Source organism: Polypterus senegalus, chromosome 10 (assembly GCF_016835505.1).
Source record: "Polypterus senegalus isolate Bchr_013 chromosome 10, ASM1683550v1, whole genome shotgun sequence".
Taxonomy (NCBI): Eukaryota; Metazoa; Chordata; class Cladistia; order Polypteriformes; family Polypteridae; genus Polypterus; species Polypterus senegalus.
Genome location: NC_053163.1, coordinates 41,239 through 63,012, shown reverse-complemented (window position 1 = coordinate 63,012; position 21,774 = coordinate 41,239). Strand labels below are relative to the sequence as shown.

Below are 21,774 nucleotides of genomic sequence, written 5' to 3'. Positions count from 1 at the left end.
AAAATGTCTCACAACGACTGGGACTGCTCTTATCTTAAGCAAAGTTTAAAGGATTCTTTCTTTTTATTCATTCTGGTGTGTATTTGAGAGTGGTTTTCCTGTTTGTTAAAAATCAATATTTTTAATATTTAATTGTTTGTTTACCTCCTAGAAAAAGGCAACTTTCTTCCCGGGACAAATAAAGTTCTAGGTATTCAAGCACAACATTCTCTCTGTAAATACAGGGCAGCATGAACAAAGTGGCCCAGGAACACCATACTTTTGTAGAACCCCCCACATGACACCAGGAGGTAGATGATCATAAGCTTTTCCAAATACAGAAAGTGTGTCCAGAACTGGCAAAAACCCATTACTGCTCCAATATCTGATCAAATGTATACAGTTGGTTGACCATTTCATGGGTGATCCGAGTTTCAGATGTTGGATGCAGTACCCTGGTATGAGCTTTCCTAAAGGGGCTGAGAAGCATAATCTCTTGGTATTTGGAAACCACACACACTATTTAAATATGGGTTCCACCACCAGAGGCTGTCAGTCTCCAGGCATTGCCCCAGATGTGAGTTAGCCAATCAAGTTCCACACAATATCCAGGGATTTCACCATTTCTGGTCAGAGCTCATCCACCTCTGTGCCTTTGCCACTACAAAGTCTTTTAATCATCACAGAAATGGACAAGCCTCCAACCTATGACATCGCCTTTTTTGAGAATGTCATATCCACGGGGTTGAGAAACTCCTCAAAGTGCTCTTTCCCCCTCTTGATGATATCCCAGTTGAAGGAAACATTTGTTCAGCTGTACTCAAACAGCCTGTGTGACAGCTTGCCTACCACTCCAGTGATTGGCAAGAACCTCCCAAGCTCATCCTAAAGACATTGTGGATGGCCTTACTAAACTACCCCCATACTCTGGCCTTTGCTTTGCCATTTGCTCTGGTTGTCACCCTTTTGGCCTGTTAGTAACTTGCAGGCAATTCTGGAGACCATTCTGCTAACATTACTAGGAAAGCCTTTTTTCCTTTAACTTACCATCTTCTCTTACTGCCTTTTTGTCACAGCTCTTTGTAGCTGCTTCTGGTACTGCAATGTAGAGCAAGGCCCATTTGGATTCTATGTCCTGACCCCTGTCGAGGCATGTCGTGAATTTGGGAGTTGAACTCTGAATAGAGACTTCTTCTTATCATTAGCTGCACATCCTCTCTATGTGTTTGGGTCTTCCAGGTCAGCCCAGCCCAGCAGGCACTGCGTTTGTTGAGGCTACTCATCATTAACTGGTGAACATTTTACAGCTCAGCAACTCTCTTTACCCAAGTCTCCAGCACATACGGTATCAGATGAAAATGTACATCCATAAAGTCAATGATTGATCTTTGGCCCATGGTACACTGGTTCCAGGCACAGTACACTTAATGATTATGTGTTCATCAATGAGTACCACTGAAATCCAATAAAATAGACCATTTGATTTTGGAGTGACGTTTATTTCTAAATAACCCTTTACTGTAATATTATTTATTATTATGTAAATAATGAAACCTGAAAAGTCATTTGCTCTCATTTAAACCAAATGACTCCACTCGACTCAATATACTCTAAAATTGCCCTTTCGAAAGCAAGGCTTAAAGCGCGCACGCGCAAAGTTCTTGACACACATACACTTTCCTAGAAACGCGCATGCCTGAAACGGACGTGCTCGTGTCAGTCGCCACCTCAACACGTACACGTGCGCGCTCCCTTGACGTCTCGCGAGGAAGCAGGAGTGAACGCTGTCGCGCGCGGGCTGCACAGTCTCGAGACGCGGCGGTTTTGTAAGGGAGACAGAAGAAGACGAAAATAAAATACAAATCTGTGTAAACGAAGACGGGACAAAAGGAATTTACAAGTTCTGCTTTGGCGACGAAACTTTCCCAGCAGTCACGCGTAGAAGCGCGCAATAGATTAGTTTCTCTTGTTTTTAAAGAGCATTTAAAATACTGAAATATCTTTGCTCCGATGTTGAAACAAACGGCGAATCCTAGCGGGCGAAAAGCCGCCAACGGAGCTGCAGCGACCATCGGTGTAGGCGGATCGCCCATCTCTGCCGTCGGCGTTAACAGCACCAACAGCAGAGCCGTGGCCGGAAGGTAAGTCAGCATCTGTAGGTGTTTAGGACAGGCCGAGGAGGCTATTGCGGCCTACCGGTCAGACGAGAGGCTGGTAAGCGTGAACGTCAGCCGTAGGGCTACGAATTAAAAAGCCGAGCCTTGTGATTGACGCCTGGAGGAGCCAGTTACGTGTTAGAAAGAAGAGCCCTTGTGAAGATTGATTTGCTGTTAGACCACCCAAATGCTGAAGTATTAAACGACTTCCCTCTCTCTAGCGACAATGATACAGCCAATCACGCAGCATGTCACTGGTAAATGGCAATTTTTCCATCCAATGACACGACACCTAGAATATAAGGACTCATACTGGGCCTTTGTTTAATTTCGTCATTTTAAAAATTCTCTTCAGCTCCGAAAACCTGAGGGTCGAATTATTACAGTATTTCGACGAACAAAGCCGATTGGAGGCAGCCACGAATGTGAGGGGGTGTCCAGTAGGTGTGCCATGACACGCTTTGGAGGGTATATGCGTGCTTGTGAAGCAGCCAGTGGTAACACCGAGCGGAACGGCGCTCACCTGACGTGCCGTGTTGGGGGGTGCTGAATGAAGGGATCGGGGGCAAAAAAAGGAGCCACCGACGCCACTCGCGGTTTTATTCCATAGGTCACGTGCGTTTAGGGGATTCGGTGACCTTTACAAGTTTCACGACCAACGAGAAGCCTACACGGTGAAGTTTACATATCACTTTCTTTTTTAACGTACGAGAACGGACGGAATTACGTTTGATAGGAAAGCAAATTTGGTAAATTACGGAAACGTCCGAAGGGTCATCGGTGTGCACTTCAAACATTCATTTGTAACTAACTGCTTAACTAATGAAAATTTAACCCAAATTTACAATACTAGGATGATATTCTGAACAGCGGATAGTTAGTTTTCCTGAAAAACAGCAGAGTTGTTTCATTTCCAAAAAAAAAATCCTATTATTAATTTATTGTCAGATGCCTTACCCACATCAACTCGCAAAACATAAGTAAAAAAAGGCTTTACTTGCATGTTGTTCACAAGGGCTTTGCTTTTCCACCATATAACCCACATTTACAAATGTATCCTGCTTAGGGTTTTTTTTTTCTTATGTGATTTTTATTTATTTTTTTCTTTGCAAGATAAAAGGCTGCAAGGCTCCACATAGCTGGGTAGTGCATATTCAGAGAGATTTGGAGGTCACCAAAGTGACCTCCAGTGTCAAGTGGTGATTGTCTGCATGGCCGTCTTAATGAATGGGCACTGGTTGGGCGCCCCAGGAGCATAGGGGCTCACAATGTTTCTGATGTCTGTGTGTGTTCTGTTTTGCTATCAATACATAGATCGCTGGGACCCATGATCCTGGTAAAATGGCCCTAGTCTGATTTAGGGAAAAGGGATTTTGGCTTGTTGAGAAGTAAGATCCAAGTAAGATATCAGAAAGCTAAAGCTTTCATGCCAAGAAACATTTAAAACCATAACATCTAGAAAGGGCTGCAGTTGATTCCAGTTAGTTTAAACATTGCCAACTGATTTTACACCATTGCTTTACTCAGTGGGTAGCTTATCCATAAGCTGTGGGATGCATTCATGTTACATCTTGATTTTGACAGTGTTATACGGTAATTTGAATGTCTCAAGTGTCCATCCACCCATCTATTTTCTGCTGCCTATTTGAGTCTGGGTCATGGGGGCAGCAATCTAAGCAAAGAGTCTCAGACATCCCTTTTCTTCGCAACCTCTGGGAAATACTGAGGCATTCCCAGACTAGATAAGAATGATAAATTTAAGTGTGTTTGGGTTAAAGCACATGTCTTGAGTCTCTTGTGGAATTACTGTTACCCAAATGTTGTGCTGATGTCATACGCAAGTAAATATTTAATTTGCCCAGCACACATGATGATAATGTCTGTATAAATCCACTTGTACAGGTTTTCACAAATGAAATTCCATTTATCTGATGTCGTTATTGCAGCAAAGCATATCCTCACTTTGGACAAACAACAAGCCATTAAGCTTACTATCTTTCTACATTTGTAACGGGATCATCTTTTCTTACCAAACCCATTTTATGGACGTTTTCTTTATGCAGGCTCTAATTTTAATGAACAACGTCCCGTGCTGTGCCCTGCCTCGTGCAGTTCAGAAGTTAACTTTATATTGTTGTCTTTTCAGAACAATATTCATCACAGTCATTCGTGAGCACATTGGTTAACTTAACAATATTTTAGCAAAAATACAGTGTTTGAGGTGCTGTGAGCATGTCATGGGGGTATCTGAAGTGTTGGTTATGCAAAATGAGTAAATTGAGTTTTTTATTGATGTTTTGACGTTGTTTGTTCAGTGCTGGCCCTCGTTGAAACATTGTGTTAGGAAATTTATACCCATTCCCCATTAAAAACATGATTTTTTTTTTAGGCCAGCAACACAAACAACAAGTAACTGATGAAAAATTCTATTTTTTTGGTGGTGTAGTCCGTTAAGGATGTTCCATAATAACAAGTTAATCCTGTGATGTAATTTTTTTTAGGTAACCGTTAACTAGCCTGTTTAACTAAATTAATCCATTTGTAAGGCATCATCACAAACATCCAAGTGATTACCCATCTCTCACTTTAAGCAGACAATATGATGGGCATAGGGATGTGACCTTTTTTATGTTGTTGCTGCCAGTCACAAAGTCAGTAGCTGTATTGGTGCTAATGACTCTTGCTCCTTTCCCAATATGAGTGTGAAACCTTCATGCTTTACATTTACTTAAAGGCATTCTGCAAGTGCATGTTTCTGTTTTGAACTAATCTAACTTCCATTTTTCAGTGGTTCTGTAGACTGACCCATTTACTGTAATAGTTACAGGCTGTTGTGATGCTGATGATATTGTCTTTTGTTTGCCACACATTTTGCAGTAGCTAGATGTGAAAAAAGCAGTCTGTTATATGAATGAGTGTGTTTATGTGATCTGCCTGGTGTGATATGCAAGAGGGGGAATCGATAAAGAGCCTAATGTTAGATGAAAAGCCGTGTTATTGTGCATTAAAGTTGTTCAGTCTCTCCCCTGAACACCAAGGATAGGCAGCGTAAGCATCGACATACTTACCTATATCCATCTATTGTCTGAGGGTCAAATGAAGCCACAGTTCCCAGAGCAGACAAATGCAAACACATGGGTAATTTGAAAAGTGCCCTGACAAGGGAATTTGTACCTGAGTGGAGTGTATTTGTGTACATGTTGGGGGTTTTCTCATGGTCATCGCACTACCAGAGAGTCACTTTTTTCAGAGTATGAACAAACTCCTGTCCTCTCATCTGAAAAGGCATGTGTAATGGTGGCACACCTTTAACTACTGCTTTTGCTGGGTTTTGTTGCCTTAAGAATGTTCAATAAGGTGCCTAGGAACTGTAGGGAATGGCAGATTACACAACTCTCTCATGCCTTTTCAGCACACTAATATATAGCGAGATTACCTCATTCTGACAACCTATTAATGTGCTTCCTGATAAAGAATCTGAGCTTGTCTTTTCTTTCTTTCTGTTCTGTTTTAGTACTGGAAATAAGGCCTTGGTTCTGTTTGTGCAGTTCCAAAACACCTGATTTTCCTATTTCCTTTCAGTCACGTGGCATATGTTGTACTTCCACCTGCACCCTTATTGATTTGTCACACATTAATTGCTTTGTGCACACAATATGGCCTGTGACGAGTTGCTGAGCTCTACGATTGCTTCGCTAGGGATGTCACATTACATTCTGCAACTGACTTGTTAATATTATGTAAGTGAAATCAATGACTGAAAATCTCTGGAAAAGTTATATAGCGTGGTGGGGGCTTAAGTTAACTAAGCCAAAAATAATTAATTTCTCCTAGTTGACAGTTTAAGCTTTTAATGGGGCTGCTGACCTCATGACAGGTTCACGTCACTTGAGCCAAGCTCAATTAAAATCTGACATAACATCTCCCATTTGATATCACTTTGGATTTACTCATTAATTATTTGTTAATTACAATAGTCATTTGCAAAAGCCTATAAAAGTACGTATCATGAACACAAAACAACATACAGTGTATATTGTATAATGAGATGTGTTATTTAACCCATAGTAGCATATAATTCTAAACCAGTGATATGATAATGTAAGATAGGAATTGAATGTGCACCTTTACTTAGTGCTCCCTATGACACTTTAATTGTACTGTATTTGAATTAATTGAAGAAGTAACACCAGTGTAAAGGTCGGACAGCAGACATTGTGATAAATAAACATGCAACGAGTGATTGAAGGCTTAACTAAAATTTTGTGAGGTGGCACTTTGTTATCTTGGTGTTGATTACAAGAATATTTAAACATTTGATCTTCTCGATTTGAATATATTGCACTAGCTTTAATCAAAACCATACATCTGGAAGAAATGTACAAAGGTCAAAGTTTAATGAAGTTAGAGCATGGTCTATTGTAAATGGACTGACTGAAAGAAAGAGGGAGGCCATGGTAAAACTGGAACCACCAAGTTAACCTTTTTACACAGACAAAACTATAGCAAAGTAATTCAAAATACAATGGTGGCAATTCATACATATTTTTAAATTAATTAGTTAAAAATGAACTTTATTGATTGTTATCATTAATAATACACAACAATAAATGCAAAAAGGAATTTTCAGTTTAAAAAAATTCTTTACATTGAGATTAAAATGTAGCGGTGGGAAAACTGAATAACATAATTGAACGCAGCTTCATCAAATGACATTCATTGTTGTCAGGTGAGCAGTGTCTTCTTTTTACGAACACACCATGTACAGCCCCGTAAATGCACCATATCCAGCGTTTTAATTGGTGTTGCAGGAGCACTGTTAACATGAAACAGTTTGCAGTTGCAGTGGGGTCCTATTTAAAAATACGCACTGCACGCTTGGTGTTGTAAATCTGAAGTGGTAGTACAGTCATAAGGTTCGCACAAGCTGTTCAAAAACTGCCATCACAACGTTTCAGATGTATCGCTATCTGAACATGAAGCTATGGGGTAGTTTAAACGCTGAAATGAATCTGTATAAATTAAAAATTGATTGACAGCCCTTACTGAAATTATCTCTGTGCTTCTGTGTGTGTTTGTAGATATGTTTCTGGTGTATGCTGTTACTATTTGTGCACCCATGATCTTAACGGATATGGTTATTTGGGAAAATATGAGATGCGTAGGTTGTGTGCAGAGACTTCAGTTCTCCCTAGTTGTTCTAATGATATTAATGATATTTAGCTGAACAGATCATTTGGTTTGGTGGTCTGCAAATTAATAGATGGTACACATGCTTAAACTGCCAATATGAAGTAGCACAAAACAATCTTCTCATCTCCGAGGCCACATGCCTGGTCCATTTAAAGCAGCGTTACTCAACCACTGCATTTTGCCGTCAGCAGTTCTTGCACTCCTGTCATTGGTTTACTTGTGGGTCACCACATGTTGCCTAAGCAATCTGCAGTGCTTACTGGTATGTTTCCCAGTTTCTAAGTGAGCTTGTTTCACCAAGGAGGCAATTTGTAGTAGTTGCTGTTTGTGGGTCATGAATGAATTTAAAAAGGCAAAACTAAGTTGTGGGACAATAAGGGTTAAGAAACACTGGTGTAAGGAAGGTGGTACTGGCTGAATGCATAAGAATTAGTCACATGTAGCAGTGGCTATCAAAACAAACCATAGAGTGAGAAAACGTATGCAACCCTGTGAAGAAATAACAAAAGATTTATTATTGTGGCTGGTTTGGACAGTTTCTGGTATTTCCCCATTGTTTTTCTGTCAATCTCTGCTTTAAGTATGAATCACCTCAACCTGGTCATCCGTAAATCTGTGTGTATGTGTTTTTGTTGTTGTTTTTTTGTGTATTTATATATTGTGGACTCCCAGGAGCGTTCCAGCTCCCCAAACCCCATGCAGGCAGACACCAGGAACAAGTTCCAGGACAGCACAATATTTTATTTAGGTGTGGGGAAACTCTTCCCAAATGTTTCACAAAGGTATCTCTCTCTCAACTGATCGAGCGATAGATAGAGAGAGCTATCCATCAGTATAGATATAGATCGATATATAGATATAGTTAGGTTTTATTTAAGTAGTGTGTGATATTAAATTGATTTTATGTGTACTGCTAAAAGAGCCAAAGTAGGTACTGAGCAGTACTTTTAAATTATAGCTATACAGTGCACAACACAGAAAATAGATTTATTTATTTTGTGTTTTCCTTTTTTAGAGGTCGAAACTCTGGAAAAGGACCCCCACAATCATCTCCAGTAAGTAAATACAAAATCCCAATTTCTTGCTTTACTTCCCCAAGATTTTTTTTGTTTTTCAGCAGAATTTTGTATTTTCTCTACAGATGTTTGAAGGAGTTTATAACAATTCTAGAATGCTGCACTTTCTCACAGCTGTTGTGGTGAGTGAGTTTTTTTTGTCTCATGTCAAGTTTATTGTTGTTTGTCATATGTGTTACAGTAAAATCCTTACTTGTTATTGTTGCCTTACTTTTTATTAGAGGTGAAACAGGTCCTAGGGTTAGGGTGTGTCCACCCGCAGTGTAAATGACTAATCGGAAAACAAGTAAAAGATTTTCTTATCGAATCAGCCATTTGGGCAGTTATATTTTGAAAAAAATATAATTTGTCATTAGAACATGTTCACATTTGCAGACAATATTATTACTATTAAAGAAAAGTGATATGTTTGGTTCCAAACACACCAGCCATTTCAGCTCTATTCTTTGTAAACCTTCATTTTCATTTTTGATACACAGTGACATTTCCAGGCTAGCCTAATATTGTTTATCACCTGTGGCTGAGAGCTTCACTTTTTTGTGTCTGTAAATTATTTCTCCTTTGCAGGGCTCAACATGTGACATCAGAGTTAAGAATGGCAGTATTTATGAAGGCATTTTTAAAACCTTGAGTTCTAAGGTGAGTCCTATTCTTTTGTTGAACCAATCAGTTAGTTGCTCCTGTGGTATACCTTTGCACATTCATGCAGACGTGTGCAAGACAGGAGGAGTTTAAAAGTAATGTCTCTGTAAGCATCTCATTTGTTATTTTGTGCCATAAGTAAGTCCATAAACATTTAAACAGGTTGATCACAAACATGTTTGCCATCAAGTTTAAATTTGTTGCATACACAGCACAGTACAATTCTTGTTTGTATATAATACCCACAAGTATATGGAGGAATATTTCGGACAAAATTAAATAAATAAATGCGCAAATAAATAAAAGTACTGTGAAATGTGAGCATAAATAAATAAATGTGTCATGAAGTGAGTGCCTCAATAAATAAATATGTCATGAAATGAGAGCATAAATAAATAAATGTGTCACAAAGTATGTTTTTTGTTGCTTATTTAATTTTGTCCGTAACATTCCTCCAAACCACAATGAAATATGACTTGAAATAAAACTGTCACTTTCACTTGTTAAAGTTGAGAGGGTGGGCTCTAACACACCCTCTAGTTACTGTTTGGTGAATCGATAGTACAAGAATTAGAAAAATGCTTACTACTGCTGATGAAATGGGTTTTGACGAAGATATTACGTACTTCAGAGAGAGAATTGAAGATTTATCGGAAGAAATTGCAATGTTGTTACAATGTTTGCCACTGATCAGACTTGTAAAGTTGTTTGAAACAGTAGCTGCGAATATGCACCTGACTTTATACTCGTAAAACAAGGGTCAAATACTCAAAATATTCAAAATATTAGTTGGCGCTGCTTTGGGCATTCCATGTCAAAGTACCTAAACTAATACAGCCATATATCAGACTGGCTCATTCGCCTTGTGATCGTCTTCTCCGATACACCATATTGATCTGTAATCTGTCGTACTTTTAAACCGCATAACAGAAGGTGTTCTATTGACTCAGCTGGAATGTCAAAGGATGGTCGTCCAGAGCAGGGAACTGCGTCACCTGAACTGGAGTGTAGTGGAGTCCGTTCCACCAGTTCTTCTATATTTTCAGTAATATTTTCATCTATATTGGAGTCTAAAAGGGCCGCCAACATTGCAATTTCTTCCGATAAATCTTCAATTCTGTCTTTGAAATACGTGATATCTTCGGCAGAAACCATTTCATTGGCAGTAGTAAGCATTTTTCTAATTCTTGTGCTATCGATTCACCAATCGGTAACTAGAGGGTGTGTTAGAGCCCACCCTCTCAACTTTGACGAGTGAAAGTGGCAGTTTTATTTCAAGTCGTATTTCATGATGGTTTGGAGGAATGTTACGGACAAAATTAAACAAATAAATAAGCAACAAAAAACATTTTCGTGACACATTTATTTATGCTCTCATTTCATGACATATTTATTTATGCTCACATTTCACAGTACTTTTATTTATTTGCGCATTTATTTAATTTTGTCCGAAATATTCCTCTATACAAGTAATAGTAGTACTGTGCAATCAAATGACAGTGTGTAAAAGTTTTGACAGCGAGTACATCATGCATTACAAGGAACATCAGACAAGATATTCAAGAAAAAACCTCAGGAGTTGTTAGTACAGCAGGCTGAATAGTAGCCTTTTTACCTGTGGATGAAAACTGTAAAAATTGAGTGGTCCAAATGGCAAAGTTTCTGTATCAGGCTAGATTACAGTCAGAAAGAAGGAAGGTCATCAAGTTGGTTTACGTAAATTGAGACATCTGGGCTTTTCACACTCATTTGAGGAAGAAAAGGTGTTCATAAGCCTTCCTGAAGATGGTCAAGTTGTCTTGTGTCCACTTCAACTGGTCTGTGATTATGATTCTAAGACATTTAAAGTGGTATCACCTTAAATGTATTTGGGATTGTGGCCTTTATTTGTAAATACTGCAGTTAGTATCTTTACGTTGCTGAAGTTAAGGGAGAGATTGTTGTTTTAGAAGACAGATCTCTTCTTTAGAAGCTGTTTTCAGTGGGGTTAGAACAAGGAGTACAACAAGGAGCTTGCAATGCTACCCTATGGAAAGCCTTTGTTAAGTATCTTAGTAAAGGAGATAATGTTGCTGGACTTTGCTAGGTAGGAGGTGCAAAATCTAATTGTCATATGCCCATAGAGACCCAAGCCTAGGATCTTGGCAGTCGGCTTTAATGATATGACAGTGTTAATGCTGAGCTCCAGTTCATACTGCACACTCTAGCATGTTGCTTTTCATTATCCACATATTCCAGTATAATAGGAAGTTCCAGGAACATGGCATCCATTATAGACCTGTCATGATGGTATGTGCCCTGGAGGTGGTCCAAACTATCTATTCTGTTATATTCATAACAGTGGGAGTGTGTGACACTTGTTGGTTTTTATTAAGACAGTCTTCTTTTGTTTTGTACTGGGATAGATATATTTACAGCAGGCTGGAAAACCGCAAAAGTTTGTTCTTTGTATATATAAAGCTGACATCGAACATTGTTTTAGATAGAACATAGTAGTGCTTTCTACAGCTGGAGTGATACAGATTTTGACAGGGTTTTGTCTATGCATAAATTTAGTCTTTGGAAAAATATTAAACGGAGCAAAGTTCTCTTATTTTTATAAGACTTGCATCCAATTATTTGCTCAAACTCAGGTTACCTGTATTGTACTTTGAACTGAGACTTCAGCTTATTATGTTATTGACTTTTAGCTGCTTTAGTAGCTTTCATGAGATTTTCCTTCTCACCAACTTGAAAGTGTCACCTTCAGTAAATAATGAATGTCACCAGTGATGTTCAGTATTTTACAAGTAACTATGGGTTGTTTTCATATACACACAGTCGTTACATATTTTCTTTAATCCAGTCATGCATCGATGATGATCAGACTTTTATAATGCCTCAGTTTACAGAACCAAAACAATCCTGCAGTTTACCCTCTGCCTCTTTAGTCCAGCACTGTAGCAGTTATATTACTGTCTCCCCACTCTTCAGTCACGGCTTTTAAGCTCAGGCAAGAGTCCTGAGAGATGGTCTACTTGTGAGAGGTAAAGGTCTGGTGGTAAGTGGTAAGGCCCTTTTATTCAATCAAATATTAGCATCCCTGGTCTGGCAGGTGAAATTATATTTAGGGTAAAAATTCTTGAAACTTGACCTTTTAGGAGCAGTAATAATTAATCCCTTGGGTTTTCTAATTGTGTTTTATAGTCTGCTGAATGCACTGCTGGTGTTTTCTTGCGGCGGGATGTGAACAATAGTTGGAGGAACACTTGAGAACTTGTGAAAGTACTTTTGAATGCTCCAGATCAGATGAGCACTTTTCAGAGACTATTTTAACTTTGGTGTCTCATTTGTTATTTCTTGAACTGTTTTTTCTTTTTGACAGTTCAGTTTGTTCCATATGGTTGGTAGATAGACTGTATAGTAGTGCCTGGACGTTAAGGGGATTAGTGATGTTTCTCAGAAAACGAACACACAACAGTCCTTGATGTCTGCCCATAATGCTAGCTTTCCTTTAATACCTAGCTTATCCAGTGATTAAGCATTGGTAACTCTGGTCTTTTGTTCTCACCTGGACCACTCCTGTATGGTTGCTGTCTTTATCTGGTTGGAGTTGGTTGAGCCATGGTAGTTCTGTTAGCTGAAGACAACTAGTAATACCAGCCTAAATGTTAAATAGGCTAAGAGGTCAGACTCTGCATACTTCTTAAAGTGTTTAAATGGTTTGAGGATCATAAGTAGTAACTGGGGGAATGGGTGGCACAAACAATTAAAGTAGTAAAGAATACAAAGATCTATGAGGACCAACGTGTTTCTTGATAACATGAACATCTTCTGCAATACAACCTAGACTTTGTTGTGTCTTTTTTATTTTTATTAAATTGAAATTCTTCTTTTATATTGAGCAGTGTGAGCTTGCTGTTGATGCAGTACACAAGAAAAGTTTGGATCAGATTTCTGGAGGAACTCCCCCTAAGAGAGAGGAAATTATTGACACAATGATTTTCAAACCTTCTGATCTTGTCACCATGCATTTCAGGAATGTAGACCTGAATTATGCCACTAAAGGTATGTCTGATGTTGTGAGATAAATAACTTCCAAGCTCTTGTATATTTCTCTGTATTCAAATTTATATTTATTGTTATATACATAATATAATGAATTGTTTACTTTCATGTTTCTCACAGACAAGAGACAGTAGTTCAATAACAGCAGGCAGAGATTACATGCAATGTGAATATGACATTTAATAAAGCATCAGATTCTGTCTGTGTGTGTATGTGTAGAATAGGAAACACTCGCTCAGTTGTCTACCAAGCCAAAGTACTATCCAATAAAAACAGCAAGAAGTAACAGTGGTGTTAATGAAAGTAATCTCCAATATATATTTATGTATGCCTTCTTACTTATGTCTCTTTGTACAGACAAATTTACAGATTCAGCTATCAGTTCTTCAAAAGTCAATGGAGAACACAAAGAAAAAGTGCTTCAACGTTGGGAAGGTGGTGACAGCAACGGAGAGAGCTATGACCTGGATAGTGATACCGTAAGTGGTTCAGTTACGACTTGTGAGGTCAGTAACAGACCTCTTGCTGCAAATTCATGCTAGCCTTCCAGAGAGGATTCATTAACTTGGCTTTTTGTTAGGTGATAAACATATCACTGTTTGGCTTTTTTTTCTATTATTATTTTGAACATTTTAAGTTGTTTGACTAACCAGAATTATTTGCAAGCAATAACAGACAATGGCAATGGGCAAATAAGAGAAGAGAGTCACTACTGGGTGCAGGCACAGAATGTAAAATAACGAATGTTTTAAGACCGTCAAAATAGTCTAATGACCTGCTTTTCCTGGTCATATGTACATCATGGATAATGTTTGTTGTATCTGAATCAAGTTCATCTTCATTGAATGCTGTGGAATCAACCTGATCTACATCCCTTCAATGCAAGACTGATGACCTTGTATTTCCATTACTGCCAGGTTGCTGTAATATGCGGCATTAAGGAGCAGTCACAAAATAAAAAAAAAAAAAGCCCAGCCCATCCAAAATATTTACAGAATTGAGCGATTTTGATTTCAAAATATCGATGGTGAATAGTGTCCTTAGAAATTATGCTTTTTACTGTGCCAGTGCTCAGTTCTCAATTTTTTTTTTTCATTTTTATTTACATTTTATTAAGATCCAAAGAAAAGTGAGCTTGTTACATATACAGTGGGGAAAATAAGTATTGAACATGTCAATCTTTTTCTCAGTAAATATATTTCTAATGGGGCTATAGACGTGAAATTTTCACCAGATGTCAGTAACAACCCAAGTAATCCACATATATAAAGAAATCAAAATAAGTGAGTCCATAAATTATGTGTAATAAAGTGGAATGACACAGGGAAAAAGTATTGAACACATGAAGAAAAGGAGGTGCAAAAAGGCATAGAAACCAAAAAGCAGCTGAAATCTGTCCATATTTTGAAAGCAACCCTGCCCCCTATCAGTGCAAATTACTATCGACTGGTTTAGTCCTAATTGATGGCCTATAAAAAGGTTTTTCATTACCAAGGAGCTCTCTCAAGACCTTCGCAACCTTATTGTTTCAAAATGTACTGGTGGCATCGGTAACAGACGTATTTCTAAACTTCTGAATGTTCCAGTGAGCACTGTTGAGGCTGTAATCCGGAATTGGAAAGAACATCATTTCACCATAAACCGACCACGACCAGGTACTCCTCACAAGCTTTCTGACAGAGGAGTCAAAAGAATAATCAGAGGAGTTGTGCAAGAGCCGAGGACCACTCGCAGAGAGCTTCAGAAAGACCTGGAATTAGCAGGTTAAGTTGTTACAAAGAAAACAATACGTCGTGCACTCAATCGCCAAAGCCTCTATGCATGCTCACAGCACAAGACTCCACTGTTGAAGAAAAAGCATGTTGAAGCTCATTTAAAGTTTGCTGCACAACATTAGAATAAGCCAGTGGAAATACTGGGAGAATATAATCTGGTCAGGTGGCACCAAAATTGAACTCTTTGGATGTCATTGCACACACCATGTTTGGAGAAGAAATGGCACTGCACATCAACCCAAAAACATCATACCAACTTTTTTTTCACCAACTGTTTTTCCGCATATGGTACTGGCAGACTTCATATAATTTGAAGGATGAATAGAGAAATGTACTGGGACATTCTTGATAAGAATCTGCAGCCATCTACCAGGATGATGAAGATGAAGATGAAACAAGGGGGGACATTTCAGCAAGACAATAATCCCAAGCACACAGCAAAGGAAACGCTCAATTGGTTTCAGAGAAAGTAAATGAAGCTGTTAGAATTGTCTGGTCAATTACCCGACTTGAATCCAATTGAAAATCTATGGAAAGAATTGAAGATCACATTTCATAGAAGAGGCCGCCGGAACCTTCAAGATTTGAAGACCGTTTATGTGAAAGAATGGGCCAAAATCACACCTGAGCAATGCATTTGACTTGTTTCTCCATACAGGAGGCGTCTTAAAGCTGTCTTTACCAATAAAGGCTTTTCTGCTATTAAGTTTCAGTAAACATGTTCAGTACTTATTCCCTGTGTCATTACACTTTATTACACATAATTTATGGACTTACTTGTTTTGATTTCTTTGCATGTGTGGATTACTTGGGTTGTTACCGACATCTGGTGAAAATTTCATGTCAGTAGCCCCATTAGAATTATATTTACTGACAAAACGTTGACTCGTTCAATACTTATTTTCTCTACTGTATGTGCATATTACTTAAAAAGAGATATTGTTTTTTTCCAGAAATGTAGTTGTTTAGTTTCATGATGCAATGGCAACTATCTAAAGTTTCCTCTTCTTACCTCAATATAGCTGTTTGTTTTATAAACTCTACCATTTCACTGTCAAAATCATGCTTTACAAGTTGCTAACATCGGTCTTTACTGTGTTAAAATATTTAATACCCTAATATTATGAAAAATGAATTTTAAAATGTTTTTCCCACATACTTTGGAGCGAAGCTGTTAATTTTGTATCGAAGTAAAGATGGGATTAACTTGCAATTACTGATAACCATGTACAGTAACCATAGATCAGATACTTTGAATTGACATAGTTATCTTGTAACACAGTAAATACACATGACCTTGAGCAAATTGTCACTTTGCCATTTTCTGATGTTCTCTTAATTATGTATGTGTGTTGTTTGTATTTTCAGGCCAATGGGTGGGATCCCAATGAGATGTTTCGGTACAATGAAGAAAATTATGGAATTAAGTCCACCTATGATGCTAGCCTCTCTCTGTACACGTGAGTATTGTGACCAAACTAGTGCACAGTAGTCTAAGCCTGATTGCCAACTGTCTCGGTCCTTACTGCCTTCTCTTTTTCTGTTTTACCCCAAGTGTTCCTTTAGAAAAAGGAAACTCTGAGCAGTACAGACAAAGAGAAGCACGTGCTGAAAAGTTGGCCAGTGAAATTGAAGCAAGCCCCCAGTACCGGCAGCGAATCTCAATGGAAAATGATGAAGGGCGGTCTGAGGAAGACAAATACAGTTCTGTAGTTCGTGAGAGAGATCGAGACAGTCCTCGAGAAAAGGAGCGGGATAGAGACAGTCCCAGCTTTTCAAGCAGGTGGGGTGTATATGAATATGCACTTTCGATCTGTCTGATATTATGTCCGTTCAAAGTACTTAGTGCCTTGTTTCCCCTTTTTTAGGGAGGGCAAGTATATCCCTCTTCCTCAGCGTGCTCGGGAAAGTGGCAGCATGAGAGGAGCTCCCAGAGGCTCCAGCAGCAGTGGTGCTGTGGTGGGATCCCAGACGCAACGTGGTAGCCTTAGTTCAAGTGGCCCTAGGACTGTGGGAGTCATATCCAGTTTGCCCCCAAGGTCTACGTCCAACCAGTCCACTGAAGTAAATCAGTCTCAGTCCCGCAGTAGTTCTGCCCTATTGGATGCTGGTAGCCCATCGCTGAGGAGCTCTTACCACAATCACCATCATGGAAGCAGTGTGACGTCAGAGCGTGGCAGCCCACAGACTCACCATTCAGAATCTTCACGTGGACACACATCTGGATTTCACCATGTTTCTCATCACCCAGAGCAGCGCAACTCTCTTCATTCTCCACGGTCACATAGCAATTCTGAAAACCGAGCTGCTTCTGCTTCAGTGGAACCAAGTAGCAGCAGTCCTGTTGCTGGTAGTCGCATCATTACTACGGAAGTGTGTGCAAACACATTATCTGGTTCCAGCCCACGTAATCACGTGGCTGGGGAAAGTAACCTTCCAAGCACGACTAGTCCTGTGCCAGGAAGCAGCAGCAACAGCAGCAGTGGTGGTGGCCAGACTCAGCGTAGTACCTCCAGTGCTTCTCCTGCCGACATTTCTGCTCCCCAAACCATGGGGCCACAAAGGTACTCTTCTGTAGTAGAAAGCAGCAGCCAGACGTGTGGTGGTAGCAGCACAGTTGTAGAACCTCAGCGGGTGGTTAATGGAGGTAAGGCTGTTTAAGACATTTTTCATTTTCTCCTAAATGGCTATTGGTGGCACTGCATGACTTTTACTTTTGTACCTTCCAATGACAAGAGCTCTCAAATCACTGTCTGTTTACTCTGTAGATATTAAAGTGAGTAATTTAGGGTTGAGCTTTTCTAGTTAGGGTCTTTTCAATGTTAAAACTAGAAACATCTCAAAGGAATTTAGCAGAACTGTTGGGTCTTGAAATTACAGTCAGTGGGTCTGTTTTCAGTTTTCTATTGAACCAGAATTCTAAAAGAGTCCTCTATTTTATATTTTGTCATTGAAAGCACCACCAGGAGGGACATTAAAGATCGAGCAAAATAACAATATTACAGAAGATCTTAGTACTATAAAAGCAAAAAAAAACAGTCAAAAAAATCAAAATCAAAAGAACATGTAACGATGGATGTCAGAAAAGATAAAGAAGCATAGGTAGCTAATGCATTCTAACAGCAAATAAAACCAAAAGAGCTTTACAGGTCAAAAGTGCATGGTGTTGGTGCTTTTATCAAACTGCCTAAAAATGATTTGCCGTGTCACTCGACATCAATTTGTTAGACCAATGTAGGGAAGATGAGCCATGTGTGAGATTTCTGTTGGGTCCAAATGTTCATACTGGTCAGCTTGTGGTGGTGTGGAATGTTATGCTGAAAAATTTTGTTCACAGGTAGAAAAATTTTGGTATTACTTTAGATTGTGCCCCTAATACGCTGTACTTTCCATGTAATTACCTGTTTAATTACTGCGTAACCAAGTGTTATTACCGTGTACTTTCTGTGTAATACAGTGCAACGCTATTAAGTACTTAATTGTAATTGTTGTTCTACAATTTTTATAAGTATGTATGTATACACCTAGTTACACTAAAATAGTACAGGTAATTACACGGTAAGTACAGCATAATTAGGGACACCCTAATCTAAAGTGATACAAGCATTTCTTCCATAAAAGTTTGTATCTGACCACTTTAAATGTTCATAAACAGTAAAACCTCGATTACCCGTCAGGGGTTGGGATAACAGAACAGCTACTTTAAAAATGATATGCCGTAGATTAGTTTAGCAAATAGTCATATTTATTTACCAAAAAAAACCTATGTTAACAAAATATAATATAGTCTTAACAAAATTGATTAGTTTATATAATATTGTAATGACCAGCTTAGTAAGCAAGTACAATTTAGAGGTCCTGCCGTTTTCTGTGTTTCCATAAGAAACGGTGCCCAGTCTTATACTCGGTTATCTGGGTTACGGAGCACTTCTCCAAAACAATAAAAGAAAGCTTTCCCTGCCAATAATAATCTCCTGCCACTCACGTTCTGTCTTTTTCTATACTGCAAGCACTCCTGCTTATTGTTTCCTAACTCCCTGCTCAAAACTTCCTTCCGCTGCACCTTCCTTTTTCTCCTAACTTCTCCTGACACTCATGTACACCCTTCACCCAGTCCTATCACTTACACAGCATTCGCTCTTTCTGCTCCCGCACAGCTCATCATAAGCTGACTGCACGTCACAATACATTTTCAAGTCGTTTTTCAATTTTGTTGGCATCACACTTTATATCGTTCACTGTTGTTTTTCCCACTCTGTAAATTGAAGCAATACTTGAAGAGCTTTTACCATTTTGTAAACATTTAACAATTTCAATTTTTTGTGACAGTATCAACTCCACATGCATGTTTATCTCCCATAGCAATATATAGTACAGTAGTTTAATTGTAACAAAAGAGAAAAGCTATGAAGCGCTGTTAAAGTGTGAAGGTATGTAACTGACACTGTGATTTCAATATGCCGCATGACTCACGATTCTGGGGAGAACACTACGCACTACCAAAAGGAGAGTTGTTCAATGTGCTTAGCTCATAGTGTATCGTGAGGCAGTAGTGGTAGGTAGATAGATGCTGGGCTGCACAATATTGTGGTTTTTTGTTTGTTTTTGCCCTCATGATTGTGATTGAAAAAAAGAGGTCTGTATATCTTTAGCAACCATATTGGTAACTGAATGTTTCCTATATTTATTGCTCAGTTTCTTGCAGTGCTGTAGAAGAGTTTTGGCCTATTCTTCCTCCCAGAACTGGTTTAGTTGAGTGGCTTTTTCTTTCTAATCACTGTTAATTTCAGATTCTTTTTAACATTTAAACTTTTATTGAACTTTTCCAAAACTCTTAATTTCCTAAGCATTCTCATATAGACTTGTTTTGCATTATTGAGTGTGACTCCCCAGCATTGTTTTTAGCTCATTAAAAAAAAACATTTAATGTAGAGCAGAGTTCTTTTATTCAATGATGTCAGATTTTTTTTTTTTTTCTTCAAGGCTCTTTAAAAGGTTAAGGGTAAATATAATCTAATATAGTGACTTAGGTCTCAATTCAAAAATACATAAAGTGAAAAGGTTCTTTACTTTCTCTTAGTGCAAAATTGTTAAAAATGTTCTTTGAAAGCTGCCTTGTGTTTTTCACATTTTTGCTCCTTCAGATACATTTAAAATTCCTAGGTCTTCAGGGATGCACCATGAGCAAGGTATAGCATCTAATTTTATTTTAATAATCATATCAAGGGGACTATGGAGGCCAGAGCTAGACTTAAACCCCCATGTAATTAACTAAACATATAAATAATTAAGGTCTGTATAAGTTATAGCTGTATTTCTGTCCAAAGCCAATAATTATAACCATTCACAGTGTAGTAGGTAAGATTAAAAACCACACAGCCTCTTCCACAGTTATTAAAACAAAATTAAAAAGTAGAATGTTTTATACCTCCAGGGAAAAAAAGTGTGGTCTGATGTGAAGCCGGCACTTACAAGATTATCTGCAACTCATTACTTAAAGACACAGACACTCCTAATACACACATTTACAGGACATTACAAGAACAGGCTTATTACCACTATTGCAGAATCTAATATAAATACAGAGTAATTGTACATATTGTAACAGATTTTGACTCAACTTTGCACGTGTCTAATAACTATTCTAATGTTGCACCTTTCAGGCACATAGCCTGTTTAAGACATTATATCATCAACTCCTAGTTCTTTAAAATCTAAATAAAAAGGAAGTGTGGAGACAGATCCTTTACATCATACTTTTCATAAAAGACAGGGTTACATTATGTTAGTTGTACTGACTGACACCAAGCCGTTCAGTCTGAAGTGAATTTCATGCTTTTAAGTTTTCAATACGTTGTGTTTATCACTGCAAATATGGTGGCAGAAGGCCAGTTGTCATCACCACAGTTTGCCTGTCTGACAAATTCAACATCTTGAATACCAAAAAAAATTTTTAATTCAATATCTCGGAGCAAGAATGTTCTCAGTAATGAATACCAGAAACTTTAATCTTGGTGTAGAAAAACTTCATCACATTGATTCCAGTTTTGAATTTTGAGTGATGATGCATGTTTAAATGTAACATTGAACCTATCCATCCATGTCACACTTATTTCTCAGGTTCTCTCTAATTTCAGTACCAAAGAGATCATCTTTGTGCAACCACTGCTGCTTCCCAAAAATGCATGAATACTAGGGATGGAGGAAGTATGTGAGCACATTTTCATGTATGTATTAAGACTGGATCTAGTAATTTTCCAAAAATCCTTGTCAACTGGACTCGAAGGATGACTTAGAAAATGGCCACAAGTCATGTACAGGGATCACCACTCTGCGTGTGCTTGTCCATTTATTGTGTCTTGTGCAAAAAGCTAGCCAGGTAAAGTCGTGCAGCCACACAGTTGAGATTTTGTGAAAGGTACTGTGTGCACATTTTCATACACAAAAGGAGCTCAAAGTACTTTAAAATAAAAAAGAAAGCAAAAATTGTGGAGCAATAATTAGTATAGGCTATTACAATAAAAAAATGACAGTAATTCATTAACTGCTTAAACCAAAGCTGTTTCTCTATTGTATTTTGATCTAAAATGAAAGGTTAATTGGAGACGATCTAAAACTGCCTTACGGTGGCACAATCCGTGTTATTTTTTTTAAGACGTGCTTTAACTCTTTTTAAGGAATCTGGGAAAAATGCCCTAATCCAATGAACAGTTAAATATGTTATGTGCCCTTAAACTGTCCCTGACTTACAGTCAGTAGTGTTCATTGAGTAATTATGAAATTCAGGTGGGTGTATTTTGTTAAAGGCATTTTGTTTCACTCTGTTCACTGTGTTGTGATTCAGCAAGGTTCATTTTTGGTGTCTTATATACTAAAGTGTATTAATAGGGATGCTCAAATCTGTTT

The 21,774-nt window shown here is 38.3% G+C and overlaps 1 protein-coding gene across 1 annotated transcript in view; it reads left to right on the top strand.

Annotated features, from left to right (window-relative positions):
• The first annotated feature begins 1,731 nt into the window (after positions 1–1,731).
• The window catches only part of LOC120536407 (ataxin-2-like protein), a 29,693-nt gene continuing 9,650 nt past the window's right edge, over positions 1,732–21,774 (top strand). Inside the window, exons 1-9 of the mRNA XM_039764733.1 lie at positions 1,732–2,120; positions 8,344–8,383; positions 8,470–8,526; positions 8,972–9,043; positions 12,934–13,093; positions 13,451–13,572; positions 16,237–16,328; positions 16,424–16,651; positions 16,737–17,515. Coding sequence (XP_039620667.1) covers positions 1,990–2,120; positions 8,344–8,383; positions 8,470–8,526; positions 8,972–9,043; positions 12,934–13,093; positions 13,451–13,572; positions 16,237–16,328; positions 16,424–16,651; positions 16,737–17,515 — 1,681 coding nt within the window. The 5' untranslated portion in view covers positions 1,732–1,989. The remainder of the gene's footprint in view (positions 2,121–8,343; positions 8,384–8,469; positions 8,527–8,971; positions 9,044–12,933; positions 13,094–13,450; positions 13,573–16,236; positions 16,329–16,423; positions 16,652–16,736; positions 17,516–21,774) is intronic.